Source organism: Eretmochelys imbricata, chromosome 2 (genome assembly GCF_965152235.1).
Source record: "Eretmochelys imbricata isolate rEreImb1 chromosome 2, rEreImb1.hap1, whole genome shotgun sequence".
In the NCBI taxonomy this organism is placed as follows: domain Eukaryota; kingdom Metazoa; phylum Chordata; order Testudines; family Cheloniidae; genus Eretmochelys; species Eretmochelys imbricata.
In genome coordinates, this window is record NC_135573.1 from 142917895 (window position 1) to 142942500 (window position 24606).

At 39.4% G+C, this 24606-nt stretch overlaps 1 protein-coding gene across 1 annotated transcript in view; it reads left to right on the forward strand.

The window, feature by feature from the left end:
• SEMA5A (semaphorin 5A) overlaps nucleotides 1–24606 on the forward strand; it is a 460689-nt gene that overhangs the window by 202636 nt on the left and 233447 nt on the right. The window contains exons 5-6 of the mRNA XM_077809175.1: nucleotides 11599–11697; nucleotides 14751–14964. Of these exons, the coding sequence (XP_077665301.1) occupies nucleotides 11599–11697; nucleotides 14751–14964 (313 nt within the window). The remainder of the gene's footprint in view (nucleotides 1–11598; nucleotides 11698–14750; nucleotides 14965–24606) is intronic.

Below are 24606 nucleotides of genomic sequence, written 5' to 3' on the forward strand. Positions count from 1 at the left end.
GTTGACTGTTCTTAAAACTGTTAATTTCTTTTGTTATAATTGCAGTTGTGTTAAAAATAAAAACAAAACAATGAGTCTGGGACCGGGGAAGAAGGGGCTTGATGGGGATTCTTTTTTTTTTTTCTTTTCTTTTCTTTTTTTTTGGTGTATTCTGCTAACAGACTAAGCCCATAAAGTGGGGAGCCCTTTTTAATATTTTTTGACCAACCACAGGATCTGGTTACAGTGGGAAAATTTGGTCTTTACTTACAGGGCCTATGCTCTATGTACAAAAGGAGACGTGCTGGTGGAGCAGGGAGCTCTTCCTGTGTGGCATGCTCTTTCTTTCCATTCACACCACAGAAGCCCTTCTGTAGGACAGCTGTGAGTTTCCACCTCTACGCAGTTGGACAACAGAGAATGAGGCCAGGGAGCTGGCTTCACTCCTATAACTTCCCTTCTCCCACACTCTGAAATCCAGTGGAGAAAACAAATTAATTACTTCTACCTGAGACTGCTTCCCTCTTCGTTGCCGTGGAACCTGTTTTACCGGAGTAGGGGGATAAGGATTACCAGGGACAACAGGGCAGAAGGACTCGTTTGAGTCATTGTTTTCTGTTGGAGCTCTGCAGTCCAGCTGGCAGCAGGGAGCCAGTGGGTTGAGGTAGTAAAACAGAATGTGCACCTTAAGAGGGGGCTCAGGGAAAACCATATTTTTCCTCCTGCCACAATGGAAGAATAAGTGGGAAGACTTCACGATTGAAAATCGTGGCATTTCCTCTCTTATGTAGGTTGTTCCCTCATAGGGAGGAGTGAGACCCAAAAATATTTTGCCCAGAGGACGGGCCACCCTCTGGTATGCCACTGAAGAATGAATTTACACTCTATTGAGGAATTCCGTTGGTACTGGATTATGGCTACTGAGATGCTACCTTATTTGCAGAAAAGGAACCTGCATCGAATTTTGCCTACAGACTTTATTGATAATAGATAATCATGCTGAGCTTTGTTAGAAGCCAAGGAAGGAAGAGAGTTGGAGGGGAAAATATATAAGGACATGATCACATATGACAGTTTAATGCACACTTGGCTTCAGAAAGCTGATAGTAGTTACTTAAACTTCATAGAGTTATCGACCTTAAACGGTGCTTAAAATAACTAGTGGATCAAGGAGTGAGTCAAATAAAATGTCATTATGGCCAGCATGTGTTCGCATTTTATAAGCTCCACAGAAGTCCACATGGTTAAAAGGTACTAAATCTGGCCATTCAGGTTGGCACTTGCAGCAGGGATTGTTGTAAAGCAAGGAAATAAATATGAGAGATAAAGGGAGAAAATAGAGCAAAAGATTAAAAATAACCTGCAATGGATTCATTTTTCATTTAATTATTTAAGGCTCTAAGGGCCCAATGCATGAGTGTCTGGGCTCTTCACAAGAGTATTTAAAAACATAAAAATCAAATATAGACATAGCTGAAATGGTAACCTAAAACAATGAATTTGCTACAAAGAGATAAATATCTGCAACCAGATTGCCCTTATGTTGTCAAATTGGTATGAAAATGAAGTAAAAAACCTGGCCAGATAATAGTTGAAACCTTGGCATAAATTTTGTTAGTCTACTTTATATTTTTGTAAAATCAGAGAATGCTTGGTAAATAAATTGTTTTTTTCCCGAAGATTTTTTATAAGGGAGCAGGAAACCAAAATAGTGGGTAAAACATCAGTTGCAGAATAGACCTATGTGAAATAAACCCGTTCAAACAAAACTGCTCTTGAAGTCTGATGAATTCAAAGGCCAACCTTATACCAAACACTGCTATTTCACACAGCAAGCCATTGTAATCCCTTAAAGACATCCAAGACTCCTGAATTTGAACATCTAAGTGATCCCGTATAGTTAAGTTTGTCTCTGAACCCAGCAAACTGACTCTGGAAGGTTCACATGACTCTATAACATAATAGTTTTTCCAATTTTTTTAGCTGTTGCTATTTTTAAAAATATGGGTAAAATAGCTAATTGTAAAGAAAGTGTCCCTTGGTTCATCAAAAGAGAATGTGTTTTTTAATTCTCTCCCAAAGTGTGATTTTTTTTCTTTTAAATATTGGTTAATTTAAATGTGATTCCTTATAAAAATAGCACCAGGATGAATTTGGGCCAGTGTCAAATCTACTTTGATTGCAGAGTGGGTTTATACAAGGGATGGATGTGACCCAAGATCTTTTGCTTACCATGTTGTATTATATGAATCATTGAAAAGTTGGCACAAGGATTGAGAGCATAGAAGGAAAGAATCTTGCAAATGTTAAGAATGTCAGTGTTGAAAATGAACATTATTCTTCTTGAACACAGAGTGGGTGCTTAGTGTACAACTAATTTTATCTCAGAGCTATTTCAGCAGGCTGTGGAGTATGAAGAGGAGAGGTGAATAAGTCTAATGGGTTGTAATATCATAGTCCACTTGCTTTTCCTACACTTACATTCCAAGGCTTGCTGGGATAGCAAAAGATGAAAAATCTCCTATTGTTTCTGTACATACCACTCTTGCTAACATACTTTATCAAAAGAAACAAAGATGGCATTCCATTTACCCTGACTAAAAAGCAAAATTTGCAGTAAGGGAAGTATCCAAAGCTTTAACCATCACTTCTAAGAGCTGAAAAGGACCAATAGTACTGCCAAACTGCTCTGTAGTTTATTAATATCCCTGACTTCTGTTTGGTTCAAACAATATTTTTTTTAAAAAAGTTTTGGTGAATTTAAGGTAAAGGTATTGTGTGAGGTTTTGGAACTCAGTCTGAATTTTTTTAAAACTTTATTTTTATTGTTTGTATATAAAAAGTACACATAACAAAACAAAACATATAAATACATGCACAAGATGGAAATAGCATATTGTGGCAGAGCTCTGACCTTGTCTCTGTGGGTCCTGCGCTTCCAGGCGGTTTATGCTAGCTTCAGAGGCTCACTGCAACCCTCCACGTAGCCCTTCTCTCTCTAGGACGAGGGATACTGTCTACTGAGCCCTTTTCATCATAAGCCAGCAATGGAGGTTGGTGAGAGAATTCCCACAGCTTCTGTTGCTCCTCCGGCCTCATGCCAAAACAGTTTAGCCTCCTGTCCTGACAGGGGCCTGTTTTCCCCTCCCAGGAGGTGTTTCTGTAGTGGTGGGTTGGGGGGAACCCGGGCCCGCCCTCTATTCCGGGTTCCGGCCCAGGGACCCTAATGGTAGCAGCTGTTGGCAGCCAACATTTTACTGCTACAGTTGCTACATTTCCCTGGGCCACTTCCCCACAGCTCTCCTGCTTCTCCCTTCTTCACCCTGATCTTAGGGCTCCCTTACTAATGACTTGAGGATGTCTTCATTAACCAGCCCTTCAGCCACACTTCCTCTCCTCTGGCTCCCCAGCTCTTCTCTGCCTGACTGGAGTGAGCCCTTTTATATTATCAGAGGGGCCTTAATTAGAGTCAGGTGGTCACATTAGCTTAATGGCCTCACCTGACTCTTTGCAGGTTAATTGGAGTCAGGTGTTCTCATTAGCCTGGAGCAGCCCCTGCTCTGGTCAGTCAAAAACAGACAGAAAACTGTTAATCCAGTGCCTTCTGCTACTCTGCTGTACCCAACTGGCCTGGGTCTATCACAATATAAATTAAAAAATTCAATGTTCATTATTTGTAAAACCTGGAAAACAAACAAAAACAAACAAACAAACAAACAAAACCTCTGGACCTGTATAGGTCATGCAGGGCGTCAGTTATTGAAGTGACTAAATAGATAAATAAGTGAGAACATAACCTATGAGTCATAACCTATGAGTATCGGGGACTAATATATACTAAACTGCAAATGTATGCAATAGTTTCATGTGTGAGCAGATATCCTCATATTTTTTCCAAGTGTTTCTATTAGACAGAGTCATATTTTCCATAAATGCAGAAGTAGAGAGCTCAGGAAACCAGTTAGTGTATCAGGAAAGAATTGCAGATTTCCATTTCTCAAAATAACTCTTTTGGCCACTAAAATAGTTCCTGCAATCAATTTCTTAATGTTAATTGGTAATACCAACTCATCCAGAACCCTTAAAATACACAAGCTTGGAGAAGGGAAAGATAGCAACACTTAAAGTTTCTGAGAGAGCACTGAATATGGTGTTCCAGAACACATGCATCATTGGACGAGTATAGAGGATTTGTGAAAGGTTGGCAAGTGGCTCTTTGGCAACACACAGTGAATGTTGGAGATGCAATCTTCCCTTAAACAAACATTCTGGAGTCCAACAGTGTCTGTTTAATATCTTGAAAGAATCACAGGGATAAAAACTTGAAGTATCTTTCACATTAAGCCAGATATCCTCCCAGGTTTCTGTTGTGGTAGTAAGGCGAAGTTATTTTCCCCATTTTTCTTTGAGACTGAGGTTGAGATGGTATTCTGAACCATTAAGCAACCTATAAGTAATTTTTACAAGGAGACTTCTGATTCCATATTTCTTTACATGTTTTTCTAAAAGTGAGAGAGTTGCAACACATCAATTGTGCCCTATCCTTGCATGAATCCTTGAACTTTTCCGCTGCATGAAGGAACTGTGAGACAGCGGTAGCTGATATTTTAGACTCGTAAATGAAGGCCAGTCTATCATCTTGTATTATATCTCTAATTTTTGTTAGTCCTTTTTCTATCCAAACTTAAGCCTGGAGTTGGCCTTGATCATGGGTTATCTCATAGTAGTACAGGAAGAGAGTTGGTAATATTGGATGCTGTAGTTATCTTAATGCATTGCAGAATGCCCCATGTAGATGCAAAGACTGGAGTTTTCCTTAAGAGTGTGGGTAGCCTCTTAAGATATATAAAAGAATGCCATAGCTAAGGTTGTTTGTTTTTTTTCCAATATCAAACCAGGCCGGTACATATACAGAGCAGTTGGAGGGAAACCATCTTACAATAGGACACATTTGGAATGCTAGATAATATAGATACAATTCTGGCAACCCCATGCTTCCAGTTCCCCAGGATTTTTTAAGGGTCTTGTGTGACAAACAAGGCTGTTTTATATCCCATAGAAATTGCATGATAGGCCTTTTTATTCAAGCAAAGAGCAAGGGAGAGGCAATGAAAGGCAATAGGCTAATGATATAAGTCAATCTTGAGCAGATATTCATGTTGGCTATTTCTCATCTCCCTAGTAAGGATAGACGGAGGAGATGCCAGTTCGCTATATCCATGGAAATTTCTTTAAATGTATAGCCCATATTTATAGAAAAAAATTGGGACTATTAGGACAAATTTTAATACGCACATACATTATTTCCTTGCATATTTAAAATGGAAAATGCTGAAACTGAGAAGAATGTGGTCTTTTTGTATATATCCATTGCCTGTGATTTATTCCAGTCAATGCGAAAACAAGAGATCTTTCCAAGAACATCAACTATATTTAAGGCTGCAAGTCTGTCACGGAAGTCACGGATTTTATGACTTTCCGGGACCTCCATGACTTCTGCAGCAGCTGGTGCAGCTGGCTCTGGCCCCTGGGCCAACCTCACCAGTTGCTGTTGGGCCAGTCTCAGGCCACCGTACTTCCCTTCCCCGCAGCAGCAGGGATCCCGGGCCACCACCTCCCCTGCCCCGAGCAGCACTGGCAGGGGTCCCAGGCCACGCGCCGCTGCCTGGCCCTGCCTCCCCAGCAGCGGCAGGGGTTCCGGGCTCTGCACTGCCACCCAGCCCCCCCCTTCCCCAGCACCCGTGGGGGGTCCCGAGCCATGCGCCACCGCCCTTAGCACCCAAGATTTAGTCAGGGATATATAGTACAAGTCATGCACAGGTCACGGGCTGTGAATTTTTGTTTACTGCCCATGACCTGTCCATGACTTTTACCAAAAATAGCCATGACTAAAACGTAGCCTTAACTATATTCAACAATGATAGGATTGATGAGTGTGGATTCTTCAATAGTACAAAAAAGTCATCAGCATACAAACTGATTTTGTATTCTTTTCTGTTTATAGTCACACCCTTCAATGCCTGAGTGTTGACGTATGTACATTGCCAGTGGTTCAAGAGAGACATTAAAAAGGAGGGACAAAGAGGGGACATGACATCCCTGTCATGTCCCTCTTTCTAGTTGAAATGTGGGAGAAATAATTTCATTGGTTGATAGTGAAGTGAGAGAAGAGCTGTATAATACACTGATCCAATTCAGGAATATTTGTCCAAATCCAAAGGGTTTTTTAGGACAGCCATTAGATAAATCCATTCAACTTATCAAAGGCTTTCTCTGCATTAGAAGTAAGTCTGTAGAGGCAATATCTGACATCTGAGCTTGCTGGATCAAGTGAGGGATTTTTTTTTCTTGTATTATCAGCCCCCAATTTTCTTTTAATGAAACCAGCCTGATCTATGTGTATGATTAATGGGACGATGGTGTTCAGTGGTGTCACTTAAATGTTTGCAATTATTTTGCAATCTGTGTTCAATACAGATATGAGGTGGAAGTCATCACAGTTGCAACCACCTTTGTTCTTCTTTAATAGTAAAGTAATAAAATCAGTTCTCATGTCACAAGATATGGTTCCATTTTGGAATGTTTCATTGAAGACCTTTGAAAGAATAGAAGATAGCCGATTACAAAATTTGTTGTAGAAATTTGCCAGAAAGCCATCCATCCCCGGGGTCTTGCCGGAATTCATATTTTTTTATAGTCTGTTTGATCTCTTGTGTTAGCTTTATTCATAAACAACACTTGTTCTGAAGTTCAGGTATTAAAAGGCAGGCCTTCAATGAAATGATAAAACTTATCAGAGTCAAATTGATTGATTTATATAAAGCTTGATAGAATTGTTTAAATGTACTATATCTTTTGGGTCAAGGATGGAGAATAAGGAAGAGATATTACTGTTGCCTAGTTCCATCTTAAGTCTTCTGGCAAGTAGTTTACCTACTTTTTCTCCCCATTCATATCTTTGTTTGATCCTGTGGAATTCAAATTTTACTTGGCTGGATAAGCATTTGTTTTATTTATTTGGCATTGATTAGAGAACATAAGAGGTTTTCATTCTTTTGGGCATTCTTGTGCATTCTCTGCAACTCATCTATTTCCTTGTCCAGAGAGCCTAGTAACTTGATTTTTTCACTCTTCTTTTGGGAAGCATGCTTCATGCATTCTCCCCTCACAATAGCTTTCAGAGGTTCCCAAAAGATGGTATTTGAGATACCTGAGTGCTTATTTTCTTCTATGAAGTTAGAGATCACTGAATCAACTGTAGAGCAAAACTTTGCATCTTTTAGTAGCAGAGTGTTCAGCTTACACCTAGAAGATTTTAATTATGTGTAACCAGCGTCTATGGTAAGTATAATTGGAGCATGATCTGAAATTAATATATTATCAGTAGCTACTTCTAGCCATGCTGGAATCAGTTCTGAAGACGCAAGAAAAAAGTCAATTCTAGACTAAGGTGAATGTACGGAAGAGAAATATGTATAGTCTTGTTCCTTGAGGTGTGTCAGTCTCCATATATTGTTTGTATCAGCTTCATACATCAACAATAAAGGTTAGCTTATTGGGCTTTGAGAGCTGTGCAGATATCTATCTAATGTAGTATTCCAATTGCCTCCCAGTATTACAGGAATGTCTCTTTTATTAGAAAGGATGTCTGCAATATATTTGAAAAATTCAGAATTACCTCCACTTGGACTGTAAATGATTCCAAGAATTAACTTTTTTGAGTTGAAACAGCCTTCAAGAAGAATGTATCTTCCTTTGGGACTGTATATATTGAAAAGTTATACTTTTATGAATTAAAGTGGATGTGCCTCTGTTCTTAGAATTCAATAATTAATGATACTCAGCACCTACCCACATCTTCTTGATTTGAGCGGCATTTATTTCTGCTAGAGGAGTTTCCTGCAATAAAGCTACTTGATCTGAGGTGTGTCAGGATTTTAATTCTTTTGGAAGGTTTTTTAAGTCCCCTCACATTCCAGGTCTACACTCTATGAAAATTCATGGCGAAGATTTAAATGATGTATTAAGACATATAACCTTATTCTAAAGATAGCTATTTCTCTGTGCTATTGTAAAACCACATCTCTAGGATATGGTCTGTATTTATACATATTAGATACTAGTTAGTTTTGAGTTAATGTATATCTTCAGTTGACCCTCTAAGAGTCAGGTATAAAAAAAGATCTATAGTTAAATATCATATGTCTTCCAAAATATATTTGTCATGGAAAACAAACAAAAAAAATTAACAGATTTAAAACAAGCCAGTGGGGGCATGTTCAGATCCCTGAAGGCTTCAGTTCCAACTGCTCCTCCCCTCCCTATATTATGAGTAGTGCAAATAATACTTTAGTCAGTAGATGGTGCTATAAACCCCAGTTTAGGGTTAAATTATTACTCTATGCATTGCAGTGCTATACAGTTGTGATTGCTCAGTTACAAAGTTCAGTCTTGCTGGTTATCTGCTAGGAGTGGGAAGATGGTGTAATTGAAGATTACCATATCTACAAGAATACATAGGAAAACAAGTATGCCTTTTATGGTGATAAAAACATTATGCTATTTTTGGTCAAATTTGGTCTCAATCTTTGAAGTGTCTGCCAAGCTTCAGAGGGGGTTTTGCAAAATCTTGTGGAGCCTGTTAAAGCCATAGTGAAGGTGGATGGGTACTTGATGCTATAGCTGATGTTGCTCTCCCTCAGGATTTACTTATGCCATTGAGTGCAGTCCTCTTTTTGATAAGCTTGGCTAACTCAGGAAAAAGAAATTTTGTGACCTCTGTACATAAGGGTTTCCCCTTTTATGGCAGCATTCATTAACATTACTTTATCATTGAACTTCAGCAGCTTGAAGATGATGGGTCTGGGCTTATCAGACACCTGTCTTCTAGTACCAGGCATTCAATGAGCCCTTTCAATATCAAATGGGGGTGGCTGAGGGTCCAATTTAAGTATGTCAGGGAGAAGTTTCTGAAGAAAGGTGATACTATCCATCTCCTCCAGACCCTCAGCAGTGCCCAAGTGGTGAAGATTGTTTCTCTAAGATCTGTTTTCTAAGTCATCCTGTTTTTCTTCCAGTTTGTCTAGTCTAAGCTTTAAGGGGGCAGTTTCTACTTTAATTTCACTGCTTTCAATGGCAATCTTTTGTAGCTGATTTTCCAAGTGAGCAATTGGGGATTTTACATCACATACATCTTTAGAGAGGCCATGAATATCTTTTGAGATTGAAATCCAGTCAGTCTGTGAGGAAATCTTTCAGTGTCACAATGTCCTAGGCTAGGTTCTGCTATGGCCTTGAGGATCTTCCCCCTTCATCTGCTTAGGTGATTCAGGCTTGGGTCTTTTGTTGCCCCTCATTTTTTCATTGGAATCCATATTCAACAGTTTGAAGTTTATCCAGAGGATCAATGTAAAATTTTATGGCAGAAATGTATTGCCAATTTGCTAGGAAAGTAATTATTAGAGAAGAATTGATATGTGGTGAGTGAGGTGGTCTGGGACTAGACAACCATCTTCCTCATGAGTACCATGCGACCTCCCCTGTCTGAATCTGAAAGTGTTAGAAAACCTTAAATTTAAGAATTAGAGGATTTTAAAAATTTAATTTTAATTGAACAGTAGGTTACCTGAGAGACTCATGCACTGGGTTTTTGTGGTTTTTTTGTACTTGGTGTTGAAGAAAAGAGTCCTAAAGGAATACGCTTAAAACTCTTTGTGTCATGGGTCTAAATAGTTCTGTTCCTTTTGTTTTTTAATCTGTTTAGAATCTCTTCAATTTACAAAGGCTCATTTTCATGATTTGAGCCAAATAAATAGTGCCCTCACCAACAAGGTGAGGGGACATGGGACGCTGGCCAGTGCCTCTTCTTTTGTAATCTTGTAAGGGCAGGATTCCATGGTGCGGGCTGTTATGGTGACCTCTGACAGATTTCAGAGTAACAGCCGTGTTAATCTGTATTCGCAAAAAGAAAAGGAGTACTTGTGGCACCTTAGAGACTAACCAATTTATTTGAGCATAAGCTTTCGTGAGCTACAGCTCACTTCATCAGACCTCTGAAGTGCACTTTGCCACTGAGCTCTAATGGCCTCCACCTGCTCTCATTGAAATCAATGGGACACTTTCCATCCTGTGTGCAAGCACGTATTGGGGGCAGGGGGACTGCACTGCGGAAAATGTGTTACACTTTTATAGATGTAGTAAAGGTCAATGGTGAGCATTCTGCCTGCAGCTCACTTCATGGTAATATGGCTTCCTGGCTTTTGCCTGCTTAATAAGCAAAACATAGCCCTGGTAAAGTCACTGCAATTGCAGGGTCTTATGTCAGGCCTGAATTTGGCCCATTGCCTCCAGCCATCACCACTCATGTGGTACAAATCCTTCCTTACCTCTCAGTGTAGCTCAGACACCATATGTCTTAATTTGTCCCTTTTTGAATTCAAAACCATGACTGCTGGATGTGCAACCATACACACAATGCAAGGCAGTGCCACAAATTCTATAGTATACTCCAGTGGGTCCAGATAGCGACCTGTTTTCAAAACATATGCACAACTGCATTTGATGTCACTGTAGCGGAAGCCCAGAAAATGGTGCTTTCTGCAGGATAACAAGGTACCTTTTCAAAGGGTGTGGATTTAGCTGCATGGCCTCAGTTAATATCAGGAGTTACATTGCTAAGTCCCAATGTGCTTTAAAACGTTACCCAAAGACCTTGAGAATTAGAAGCAAAATGGAAAGCTGCTTAGCCATTCATTTAAGCCAGAGGTGTCTGTAAACTATTTTCTTACAAGCTATTTTTTTTGCTTGAGTTTTAGTGAATTTAAGCTGCAGCAGGAGTGTTTGTATCTTCTTGATTTACAATTCTAACAGATTTTTAGTATTGCAACAAAAAGCCTTCTGCCAGGTGATACATACCTGAACCAGCCATGAAAGTTTTTGTTGTGTCTTAATTTCTCCAATATCAGAGTCTAATCATCAGAAAAATGTCACACACTGTAATGGAGTTAAAAAAAAAGTAACATAATTCCTCCAGGGTGAGTTTACATGTTATTTGAAGAGATGAAATTTTGGAGGCCATCTTGAGGAACCTTAGTGATTGGAGAAATGTATGTCCTGTGAGTAATTTAATATGCTTCTAATGTCATGCTTTAAAGTAATAGGGCCAAATCCTCACCTGGAGATCTAGCTCATGAGGTATATCTATGGTAGCTTCAACAAACCCAAGCTAGTGACCCACTGACCACCCTCACCCTGTGGCCTGGCCTGTCGTGAGATATAGCATTTGATCTTTTGGGACCGATATTTTTATTCAGGGTGGTGTATATCACATACAAAGTTTAACTGGACTTTTAAAATATCAATTTGGCAGATGCATTCAGTACTGGACAGGTTTATTTGACTCTATTAGGGGCTTTTCTTAAGGACAGAATGGATTCTTATACTATAGTTAGGAATTCAATCTAAGTACTTATTGATTTCTCACTTATCAGGTAAGTTCAAGCATTGCTTATCAGAGTTTTCACATACAGTGACATAGCCCTGATGAATAGTTCAAGTTTTAAATGGCCTCCCTCTCCTTTGCGGCATTGCTGAATACATTGTTTCTTTTCTGCATCACAGGAAGAATGCCAGAACTATATCCGTGTGCTCCTTGTTGGCGGTGACCGGCTCTTCACCTGCGGAACCAACGCTTTCACTCCTGTTTGCACCAATCGGACGGTATGAGTAAACAAATTGATCCCACATGTTCACAGAAATGATGACTATTGCCACTGTGAAACAAAACCGCTGCTATGGGGCTGTGCAGATTTGTAATGGGATATTTCACTTCTAGACTGTTAGCTCAAATACAGCACTAGTCAGTAACTGAAAGTAATCATCTCTCTGATCAGTTGCCTGTGTAAGATGTTGAGATCTCCACAGTGAACAAGCTTCCACATCACAAAAATCACCACCGTATTTGACTTTATTTAGTCCTCTTGTTGGCAGAAAGAGACTGAATCAGCTTTCAAGGCCGAACGCCTCTTATCTGTATAGAGGTACCTTTCAAGTTAGGGATGAGGCAGATTTGCATAGGGAAATTTGCCCTGCTGCTGCTGCCTGCACTGTGCGTAATCAGAGTAGTTCACACTATAGGGTTGTCAATCTAACAACATTCAATATAAGCAATAAATGTGCATACATTCAAAATTACAAGAAATGAGACAGCTGTAACTGCAATATGCAAATCAAATAAAGATTGGTCAATTAAAAAACTAGACTTCAGGGCCTTGGCCTAAAATCTAAATACCTTTTATTCGCTTTTTTCATATGCTTTTCAAACTTGCCAGAACAATTTCAGATACATGCAGCATGTCTTTAAAAATAAAATCAATTTTTAAAAGGTGTTGTAACTGCCATGTTTGCAGAAGATCAAAAGTGTTTAGTAATTTTTTTCAGCAAGAAAATACTGAGCAAATGTAGTTTTTTGTATTCCAGAGCACGTTCACAAGCATGACTGTGATGTGTACTGAACCTTTCCAAATTCATCTTCGGGTTTTGGGAACAAACATGTAACCCTCCTTTCTTCCCTGGGTTACTTGGGATCAGGCAACACTCACCTGTGTGCCTGATGTTGTTGACATTATAGGAGATTCTGAGTATCCCAGTGGTGATGTTGGATAAGTGGGAATCCTCTATCCATCCTCTGCTGTGGTCCCTTTACTCCTAAAGGAAGTTAAAATTGGTGGTGCCTCCACCTGGCTGGCTCCTGTACACACTCAATGGTGTGCCTTGGGAACCTCCAGGAATAAACCCCTTCAAATAGTAATAATAATAACTCGTGGCATGGGTCTAACTCAAATACCAATTATAAATTATATTAAGTATACATCCAATATACTTAAATTAGAGCTAACACTCATTTACTTAACAACTTAAAGAAACAGGGTATAACAGGCTAAGATTAAATGTCACTACTGATTTAAATCCACAGGGGGGGAAGTTGAATAAAATCAATTAACAAATATAGTATACAGTACCATTTACCCCACCCCGGAGTGTACACTCCTCTGGATTTCAGAGTCTGAGACACTTGCGTGGACGCACTGAAGATCTGAAGCTGGAGACAGCGCTCTGTGGGTTCTGTGTATCAGTCCAGCCAAGGCAACAAGCTGCACAACCCCAAAGAAGGCTGGAGCTGTCTCCACCAAATGACAGCAGCTCTGGGTCCTGGTTCAATGGGAAGATCACTCTGCCTCTCCTCAGACTCAGTCTCTCTGCAGTGCCCCTTCCCGGGCAAGTACTTTCTCCATTAACAGTGGGGGTTACTCACAGTCCTTCACTGCAGGCCCAGCTCAGTCAACTCTAGGCACAGCAACAGCCTCTGCCCTGGCTGTAGTGAAGCCACCAACAGCCTCTGATCAAAGCCCCTGCAGACTCTCAGCAGCAGCTCCTGGTATGGACAGAGCTCCACAGCAGCCACCTCACGCCTCTTCCCAAACTGGAGTCTACCACCTGCTCTCCCTGCCGGAGGAAGTCTCTCTCTCTCTCTCTCTCTAAGGCTAGATTGCTGCACACAGGTTTTTCCCCTGGAACACTCCAAATAAAGTTCAGAGGACCCTCTAGTAAAGGGTGCCTACGAAACAGATATGATAAGATACAGACATTTAAATATCTTCGTAGAGAGAAAAGAGATTTTAGCATGATTTCAAAGTGTGGTTATGATAAAACCATGAAACTGACATCCCCTTTTTATTTAAGTGATTTTGTTGAATGTTTTCTTGGAATTTTACGCCTCAATATATTTCACAATATAGCAATACACAAGAGATGAGATACACAGCCAAATTTCAAATGTATTACGTTTAACAGGGTGTCCAAAATCCACCTTTGCGTGCATAAATCAGGATTTAGGTACATAAAATGGAGGGTCACAAAAACTTGGTGTGTGCATCCCATTGTGTAAAATTTGGATATCTAATGAATGTCATTGTGGGCCAAAAAAAGTAAAGAAAGGCTGATGCAGCTATGTACAGATAGATTTAGCTAAGATGATAATATATATGACGCTGATTTCTGATTGGTGTCAGCAACAAACCTCCAAATTTTTGGAAATGTTATTCTGCTATTTTTAACACAGACACAATTTATGGATTTAAAAGATGTCAACAAGAAAATTATTGATTAAGGATAGATCAAAGGGAGAGATAGAGAGAGAATGCATCAAGGATTAATTAAAATTAGAACAAACATCAAAATAGCAAAAAGAAAAGGAGTGCGTGGCACCTTAGAGACTAACAAATTTATCTGAGCATAAGCTTTCGTGAGCTACAACTCACTTCACTGCACTCACTGAATGTATCCGATGAAGTGAGCTGTAGCTCACGAAAGCTCATGCTCAAATAAATTTGTTAGTCTCTAAAGTGCCACAAGTACTCCTTTTCTTTTTGCGAATACAGACTAACACGGTTTCTACTCTGAAACCTATCAAAATAGCACTGGCTGGAATATGGTGACCTTTTATTGGTGTTTTGTTTTGTTTGTTTAAGTATAATTCTTAATTAATTAATGTAAATGTTTTCCTCACTGTGTTTCTTTGAATCTGGAAGATAAAAAGACCAGAAGGGCATTATATTTCTAACATGGGCCTGGAAAAAAGGTGTTAAAGAAGTGTGCTTGGCACTGTGTTATGGTAACATGAGACATTTTCTGAGCTTATGGTATTTTTTTTCACTGATGGTGTGGTTTGACTCATCTTGTAATGCTTATGTAATTTTTTTTGTCTTTTCCAGTTAAGCAACCTGACAGAGATACATGATCAGATCAGTGGCATGGCTCGCTGTCCTTACAGTCCCCAACACAATTCCACAGCTCTTCTAACTTCCAGTGGGGAGTTATATGCTGCTACAGCCATGGATTTCCCAGGAAGGGATCCTGCCATTTATCGCAGTCTGGGGGCTCTTCCTCCTCTCCGCACTGCACAATACAATTCCAAGTGGCTCAATGGTAAGTATTGACAAGCCTCAGTGCTTTTGTTTTTGTTGTACCCCATTTTCCCCTTATCTACATTCTTCAAAGCCTGTCCTTTGAGTATGTATGGTTTTGAAATGCTTTTTACTTTAAAAATTGTTTCAAAGCTTTCCAGTCTTTGGAATGTGACACAAAGCAAAGTCCATACATAATGTAGATAACTGTACCTTGATGCAGGACTTTGTGGGTCATAATTTAAAGGGGTCAACCTGTCTCTGATTTATGACATACAACAGTGTGTACAAATATTTGTTACCTACTTGCATATAGTGACAGAACAAGGAGTAATGGTTGACAGAACAGGGAGTAATGGTCTCAAGTTGCAGTGGGGGAGGTTTAGGTTGGATATTAGGAAAAACTTTTTCACTAGAAAGATGGTGAAGCACTGGAATGGGTTACCTAGGGAGGTGGTGGAATCTCCTTCCTTTGAGGTTTTTAAGGTCAGGCTTGATAAACCCCTGGCTGGGATGGTTTAGTTGGGAATTGGTCCTTCTTTGAGCAGGGTGTTGGACTAGATGACCCCCTGAGGTCCCTTCCAACCCTGAGATTCTATGATATGCAATCATTATGCACACAAATGATTATGCTTCCATTCCAGCAAAACACTTAGGCAGAGGATGGCCACTCATTCATCCCCAGAATATCGGACATTCCAGTACTTCTGGGAATGGCATGGGCCTACCCTCACCTGTGTGATTCCATCCACACCAGTGTGACGTCACTCCACATGGGAGCTGCCCTTTTGAAGAGTGCACCAGCAGGGGCAGGGCAATGCACTCTTCAAAATGGCACCTCCACATCTGGAGCTGGACAAAATCATGGCCAGTTTTTGTCTCAGTACTGGATAGGAGACAAACCTTAGAAAAGCAGAACTGTCCAACTTAAAACCGGACAAATGGCCTGCCTACTTAGGCACATGATTAACTTTAAGCATGTGAGTAGTCCCATTAGCTTCAAGGCCTATATGTGCAAGATGTATAAGAGAAAATATAAATGCCATATTTTGAAATTTCAGCCCCAAAGGGACATTGTGCATCAGGGTAGAAATAATTCTTACTTTAAAGAGTTGACATTGTTCTTTTAATTAACTGATCCTTGTAAAGTAAAACTGAACAAATTATATAAATGGGAGAATGCTTTGTTTAACTGTCGGTTCACTTTTCATACTTTCCACTCTTTAAGTCATGATGTATGAGTTCTGGATGCTTATCCAAACCACTTTGGTCTCGAAATCTTGATGTAGGAGCACTGGATGTATGATATTCTCAGTATACCAGGTAAATGAGGCAGTAGCAAAGTATGTATGTTTTCTGTAATAAATTTATATGAAACTTGCTTGATGAAAATATTTATGAAAAGTATTGTTACTGCCTCTGAGTCTCTGTATGCCACTTTTAACATCTCTGTACTGATGCTTTTTACAAAGATTAGTTCTGAAAATAACCAGAGTCTCGGTCTGCCATTCAGCATACTGGCCTAAAAATTATATTTCAGTAAATATTTGTTTTGGTTATTAAATACTTAAATGTTTTTCCATTGCTCTGTGTGATTTTTACAATAGTTTAAAAATGTATCTGTTAAATTATCATAGAGGCATCTATAATGAACTGACCAAAGACTCGTACAATTTTAGTCTTGTAGCAAGTAATACACAGAAGGAATCAGGGAAGGGTGAAAATGCCTAAGAACTATTTTCTGTGCTTATGCAGATATGAAACAGCCAAGTAGACCTTATTTGAACCATTAAACATTTCTCATGCATAGACCTGGCAAACTTCCCACTGTGTGAGCAGTCCAACAGTTTGAATGCCAAATTTTAGTCTAGAGTGAATGTTTACAGCAGTTACAAATACATGAAAATAGATATAGAGAAGACCTTTAAGTCTAGAGACTTTCTGACAGCACTATACTTCTGTGTATGTGTTTAATGTTTAAATTATTGTGAGATGAAACATAAATATAGCAGCAGTTTGCAGAAATGTAGAAACTTGATCATAAACAACATATACATGTCTGTACTGGCAGACATAGAGATAAACTGTGTAGTGTTTCTCAGGTGTGCTTACATAGGAATGCTCGGTCTGCCAACTGTAGTAGCCTGATGTTCTTCTTGATGTTCTTCTCTTGAATAGTTGGAAAAGCAGAAGCAAAAAGTAAACAATTAGAATAAATTGAATGCTTCTGGCTCTCTTGGTATGGCCTTGTCTTGACAGGCAAAAAGGGTGTGTTTTTCAATTATGTTTGCTTAATTGAGTTAGTTTAACAGGATTGATGGAAAATCTCATTAAGCTACAGACTAACAAATTTGAAGCTGTTTATAGCTTAAAGAGGAAGACTAGACTACAATATGGCCAACTACTGCAGCTAATAAATTCACTTTCCTAGGAAATTTTACTTTGTCACAAATGATAATCAGCTGATAAGGACTTCCTGCTGGGAGAATCAGTTAAATGGTTGCTTTCACGAGGCTTTCACAATCTATTCATTTATTTTAAAAAAAAAGTTTCAAGTGTTTCTAAAAAATAAAGTCCCCTGTAATGTAATATAATTGCAAATATCTACGAAACCCTCCTTGGGGCTTGTCTATGCTAGGAAGATGCATCTTGTTATAACTTGTGTCAAGTAACACAACACTGACCACAATTCTGCAATCAGGTGCACTTGTTTAAGTCTCGAAATGTGTGTGTTCCCCTGCGAATTTTCTCAAGTGTAAAGTTAAGCACATGCATAAGTTTTTACAGGTTCAGGAACCTAGGGTAAACCATAACTAGTTGACATGATTTTAAATATGACAGCACTTGTATAAAATGAGTGCTAAGTTGTGTTGAACATTGTGTATTACCATGTGTGTTAGCACATATAGCTCAATGAATTTTCCCAGAGCAGACAAGCCTTTAGAGAAAGCCTGGGAAAATTAATGAGCTTTGCAATATGCCCTCAATGTCAGCAGGTTTCAGAATATAAAGTGTGAAAGATATGCATGGTATGATTCTGATCTCATTTTACATCAGTGTAAATAAAGCAACTCCATTGACATTCATAGTTATAGCAGTGCAAAATTGGCATGAGAGGAGAGACAGGCCCTCTGTGTGTGTGTGATACTCTCATTTACTCAGTATTTATCTACATACCTAAGGTGTTACAACTACTCACTTAACTAGGACGCCACTGTGGCAGAAAAAATATCCTTATTACCAGATTTTCATGTTAACTGTATACAGTCTGTATTGTATCCAAAGGACAAAATAAAATCTGTTCCCTAAAATTATACCAGTTAATCAGATTGACTTTATTAACATTTTCTCTACTAACTAGCTTCAACTCTACCTGTTAACTCTCTGTTGAGGCCCACACTTCAGCATCAAAGCTTTTATCTGTTTGGATTTAAGTCTTATCATCAGAACACAGATTTTAGCTTTAAGAAAAAATATAAGAATTATAATTAGGGTTTGTTGAAAGCAAATCTAATAATAAGTTGGAAGCAAAGTTTTACCTAACTGAGGTGAGGGGAGGGAGGTGGGAGCACCTTAGGGAGCATCAAGTGTCAAGGTACTGGTAAATTCATCTTGTGTTATGTCTATCTGCTTGCCCACACATAACTCAGCCAGTAAATCACACTAGCTTTGCAGCACTGGAGCACAGTGGAGACTTTCAGTTCCTACAATGAGAGAGTGGAATGTATCTACAGCAAGAAAACTATGGCAGTCTGACTAATTGGAAAGGAGGCTTCCTATCAAATATTAGTTATGCAACAGTTGTACAGAGTTACTACACTTTTATTGTGTGTGCATGCACGTTCACATATGTGTGAACCAGCAGCATTGCAGTAGGAAAAGATTTCTCTGGTGCCTGATGGTTCAGACATGGACGAGATTCTTTTATCTAACATGGTGGATTTGCTGCTCTGCAGATCATGATGGGTCTTTGCTGTGAGATCTTGCCAATATCCTAAAATTCAGTTGGCTGGGCTAGAATCACAGAATCATAGACTTTAAGGTCAGAAGGGACCATTATGATGGTCTAGTCCGACCTCCTGCACAACGCAGGCCACAGAATCTCACCCACCCACTCCTGTAACAAACCTCTAACCTATGTCTGAGCTATTGAAGTCCTCAAATCGTGGTTTAAAGACTTCAAGATGCAGAGAATCCTCCAGCAAGTGACCGGTGCCCCACGCTGCAAAGGAAGGCGAAAAACCCCCCGGGCCTCTGCCAATCTGCCCTGTAGGAAAATTCCTTCCCAACCTCAAATATGGTGGAGAGCTAAACCCTGAGCATGTGGGCAAGACTCACCAGCCAGACACCCAGGAAAGAATTCTCTGTAGTAACTCAGATCCCACCCCATCTAACCTCCCACCACAGGCCACTGGGCATACCTACCGCTAATAGTTGAAGATCAATTAATTGCCAAAATTAGGCTATCCCATCATATCATCCCTTCCATAAACGTATCAAGCTTAGTCTTGAAGCCAGTTATGTCTTTTGCCTCCACTGCTTCCCTTGGAAGGCTGTTCCAGAACTTCACTCCTCTGATGGTTAGAAACCTTCATCTAATTTCAAGTCTAAACTTCCTGATGGTCAGTTTATATCCATTTTTTCTTGTGTCCACATTGGTACTGAGCTTAAATAATTCTTCTCCCTCCGTGGTATTTATCCCTCTGATATATTTACAGAGAGCAATCATATCTCCCCTCAGCCTTCTTTTGGTTAGGCTAAACAAGCCAAGCTCTTTGAATTTCCTTTCATAAGACAGGTTTTCCATTCCTCGGATCATTCTAATAGCCCTTCTCTGTACCTGTTCCAGTTTGAATTCATCCTCATGGCAGACCAGAACTGCACACAATATTCCATATGAGGTCTCACCAATGCCTTGTATAATGGTACTAACACCTCCTTATCTCTACTGGAAATACCTCACCTGATGCATCCCAAGACCGCATTAGGTTTTTTGACAGCCATATCACATTGGCGGCTCATAGTCATCCTGTGATCAACCAATACTCCGAGGTCCTTCTCCTCCTCTGTTACTTCCCAGTGATGCGTACCCAGTTTATAACAGAAATTTTTGTTATTAATCCCTAAATGCATGACCTTGAACTTTTCATTATTAAATTACATCCTATTACTCTAGTTTACAAGGTCATCCAGATCTTCCTGTATGATATCCCGGTCCTTCTCTGTATTGGCAATACCTCCCAGCTTTGTGTCATCCGCAAACTTTATTAGCACATTCCTACTTTTTGTGCCAAGGTCAGTAATAAAAAGATTAAATAAGATTGGTCCCAAAACCGATCCTTGAGGAACTCCACTAGTAACTGCTTCCAGCCCGACAATTCATCTTTCAGTGTGAAGCGCTGTAGTCTCCCCTTTAACCAGTTCCTTATCCACCTTTCAATTTTCATATTGATCCCCGTCTTTTCCAATTTAGCTAATAATTCCCCATGTGGAACCGTATCAAATGCATTACTGAAATCAAGGTAAATTAGATCCACTGCATTTGCTTTGTCTAAAAAATCTGTTACCTTCTCAGAGAAGGAGATCAGGTTGGTTTGACACGATCTACCTTTTGTAAAATGCTGTTATATTTTGTTCCAATTACCATTGACCTCAATGTCCTTAACTACTTTCTCCTTCAAATTTTTTTTCCAACTCTGAGATGCTTGCTCATCCAGCTTGTCTACAACTCCTGCCTATGAATTTTTTCTCCTTTCTTGGGATGCAGGCTTCTGATAGTTTCTGCAACTTTGACTTGAAGTAATTCCAGGTCTCCTCCGCCTTTAGATCCACAAGTTCTTCAGTCCAATCCACTTCCCTAACTAATTTCCTTAATTTTTTAAAGTTAGCTCTTTTGAAATCAAAAACTCTAGTCACAGATCTATATTTCTTTATCCTTCCATTTAGTTTGAACTGAATTAGCTCATGATCACTTGAACCAAGGTTGTCCCCTACAACTATTTCTTCTATGAGATACTCACTACTCACCAAAACCAAATCTAAAATGGCATCCCCGCTTGTTGGTTCAGCAACTAGTTGGTGAAGGTATCCATCAGCTATCGCATCCAGGAAAATCTGACCCCTATTATTATTACTAGCACTTGTCCTCCAGTCTATATCTGGGAAGTTAAAGTCTCCCATGATCACACAATTCCCATTAGTATTTACTTCATTAAAAACATTAGAGAGGTCTCCATCCATATCCAGATCGGATCCTGGCCGTCTACAGCACACCCCAAGCACTATCCCAGGGGAGGCTCTCATACCTTTCTTCCCTAATGTGATTTTTGCCCAGACAGACTCTGTCTTATCCATTCCATTACTTCTTATTTCTTTACAGTCTACCTCATCATTGATATACAATGCTACTCCACCACCTTTGCCTTTATTTCTGTCTTTCCTAAACAGGAAATAAGATAACTGTAGAGGGGTGGACCTCATTCCTTTTAATGGTTAGTGGGCTTCTTTCTGAACAAATTCAGAGGTTTGAGAAGCCTCCAGTCAGGCTGAAGAGAGCTGCCTGCATTGGCATGTCACATATTTGAGCAGCATACCTTTACCACTCCCTCTTACTTACTGTGGAGGTTCTTCACATTGGAAGATCTGTAGTTCCACCATGGAAAAAATCCTTCACCTAATTTTCAATTTCAAAGGTCCCGCTGTCAATGGGGCTGCTGAAAGTACAGTGAGAAGGGAAAATATAGTTTCTCCTATGTTGAGGATGTGGCAGACTGGATCCTATATTCTATGATGAGATTACGTCTATTGGAATTCCAAATACCAAGAAAGGGAATAAGTATAAGAGGAGTGTCCATCTCTACATCTGTCTTCCCATTCATTAGAGTATTGCTACAGATGTGTATATTTGTTACCAGTCTCCTTGCATAGGAGATTTGATGGGTTTCAAAATAACCCAGCTAGAGGGAACACCTAGGTATGCAAATTTTCTATCATGTGTTACAAAGCATCATTATTCACAGTCCTTCTATGTCGGTGGAAGGAAAAGAAATCTTCTTATTTAATTTAGAGCTACACTTGGTATAATGACATGGCTATGTTGAGTCTAGGTGACATCAGCAGATGAATGTGTGGCACAGTAACTTTTCTTTGATACTGTTATGAAATAAAATAATAGAAACATGGACATTTTGTTTATCACACATCTAGCCTAAGTTATAGACACTTTGTTTAATTTAAAATAAACATCCACAAAACGTTTTTTTTAAACATCCAGTCATTCAGTTCTTCATTTATTAGGCTTCCTCTCCAGAACATAAAGTTGTAATAACCTTGATACTCGTGCCTTTTAGGGAGCTTGTAGACTGGTAGAGAACTTTACAAAAACTTTAAGAAATTCAGCAAATGGTATAATATAATACCTTGTAACCCTTGTGGTTTCCAGACCCAGGTGAGTTGTTCATAGTATGTCTCTTCAATCATTGTCTCAGCGGCAGTGGGAATTACACCCCCAGCTCAAAGTGAAAACAATACCACCAGTCTTTCCTTTCGAAAAAAAGCAATGTAATAAAGAGTGTGTTGCTAATCTGCAGCTGGTGTGCTGCTTAAATATAACACAAAGCCTTATCACGTTCAGGCTGGCCTACAATAATGTGCTCCTAATGGGCTTGCCTTGAAACTGATCACAGGGCATGTCTACACTTACTGGTAGATTGGCACTGCTGCAATGGATGCAGCAAGTGCCGGTTTAGTGGATCTGATGAAGACACGCTAAATCAATGGGAAAACGCTCTCCCATCGATTTGTGTACTCCAGCTCTCCAAGAAGCATAAGGGAAGTCGACAGGAGATGCTCTCCCATCGACAAGCACAGTGTAGCCACTGCACTAAGTGGATCTAACTACGTCAACTTCAGTTACATTTTTCACATAACTGAAGTTGCATAAGTTAGACCGATTTACCACGGTAGTGTAGACCAGCCCAGGTGCAATAGAAGTAGAACTTATGCTTGCTTGCCTTTTAGACTAGAAGCAAAAGAGCTGGTTATGGTTGCCCTCCACAGACTGCACTGGGTTCCAATATGACAGGGGTTCTCAAACTGGGGGTTGGGACCCTTTAGGGGGTCGCGAGGTCACGAGCTGTCAGCCTCCACCCCAAACCCCGCTTTGTCTCCAGCATTTATAATGGTGTTATATATATTAAAAAGTGTTTTTAATTTACAAGGGGGGGGTCGCACTCAGAGGGTTGCTATGTGAAAGGGGTCATTAGTACAAAAGTTTGAGAACTACTGAAATATGACAAAGGATTTCAGGCAGAATTTTAATATTAATATATAAACTCCATTATCTAGGTCTTACATACCTATGGAATTCCTCTCCTGCTCAACATCTACAGTCAGTAGGGACATTTCTCTTTCAGTTTTCCTCCCAGACAGGTTCTGCACATATACCTCATTATCATGCTGTAACGTCTGCCTGTACATTTGGCAAAGAAGGGGGCAAAAAGGTCAAAGATAAGTCATGTTTTAAATGCCTGCTAACTCTCCCTTTCCACTCTATCATTTTGTGTAACATTGGGAACTGAGCCCTTATTTTGGTTAAGTGGTTCACCTTTGGCAACAATCGGTTTCTCCTGTGCCAGGCTCCTTTGCCTTTTGTGATTATGTATTTGGGTTGCTTGGTTCTCTTTGACTAGTTCAAAATACATTGTACTTGTTTTTATGACACTAAGACATGATAGGTGCCATTTCAATGTTTTAAATAAGTAAACAAATCTATTCCAAGTGTCTAGCTACATTGTCAGTAGACAGACAAATGACAGTTAATAAGTGATCTGATATACTGTGCAGCTCCCAAAAGGCACAAAACCATAATGCACATTGGAGAGACTTCCAGCTGTGAAAAGTACAGGAGGGTTTGGCTTGTTCTGCTCTGTTGGCAGACAAAATATCGTGGCATTTCCATACCACTATGTACATTTGCTGCATTAAATATATATACGTATTTGGTTTGGGAGACTTGTGCAAGACTCTTAAAATAGTTATTTTGAGGTCCTTTTTGGCATATCTAACATGAGAAGCTTCTCTAACTAGAATAAATACCTTCAATGTTTCTAAGCTGCTGTTGGTAAAAATTCCCCAGTGGTGTACTGAGGAGAGGTGTACAATATATAGTACAGGTCTTAACCTGCTATAATTATTGTTTGGCAGTGTTCTCTACATTCTGGAAATAACTGGTATTGCAATTTGGACATGTGGGGAGAAAATATGAGCTAAGAGCAAAGATTAATCCTTTCATTCATGCTGATAAAGATTAATGTATATGGTTATAATAATTCAAGATCATCCTTCAGTTTTTAATAAAAAGGACAATGTTACCTAAACAAATATTTTCTTACCAAGAAGTAGTCTATATAATTCAGGAACACAGTATTCTTGGGGTTATTGCAATTTTTACTCTTGCTTACAAATCTCAGATCTGAGGACAAATATACAAAGCATCCTGCATATACTGCCAGTTGTCACTGGTTTTGCAAAAAGACTAATTATTTCTGTTTGGTTATATCATCTTTTTTTTTTTGTTTTGGTAAGTAAAATGTAGTTTTTACTACTGGCAATGTGCATTTTTTTTCTTTTAGAATTTGGCAGAAAACTGTAAAAGAAAATGCAA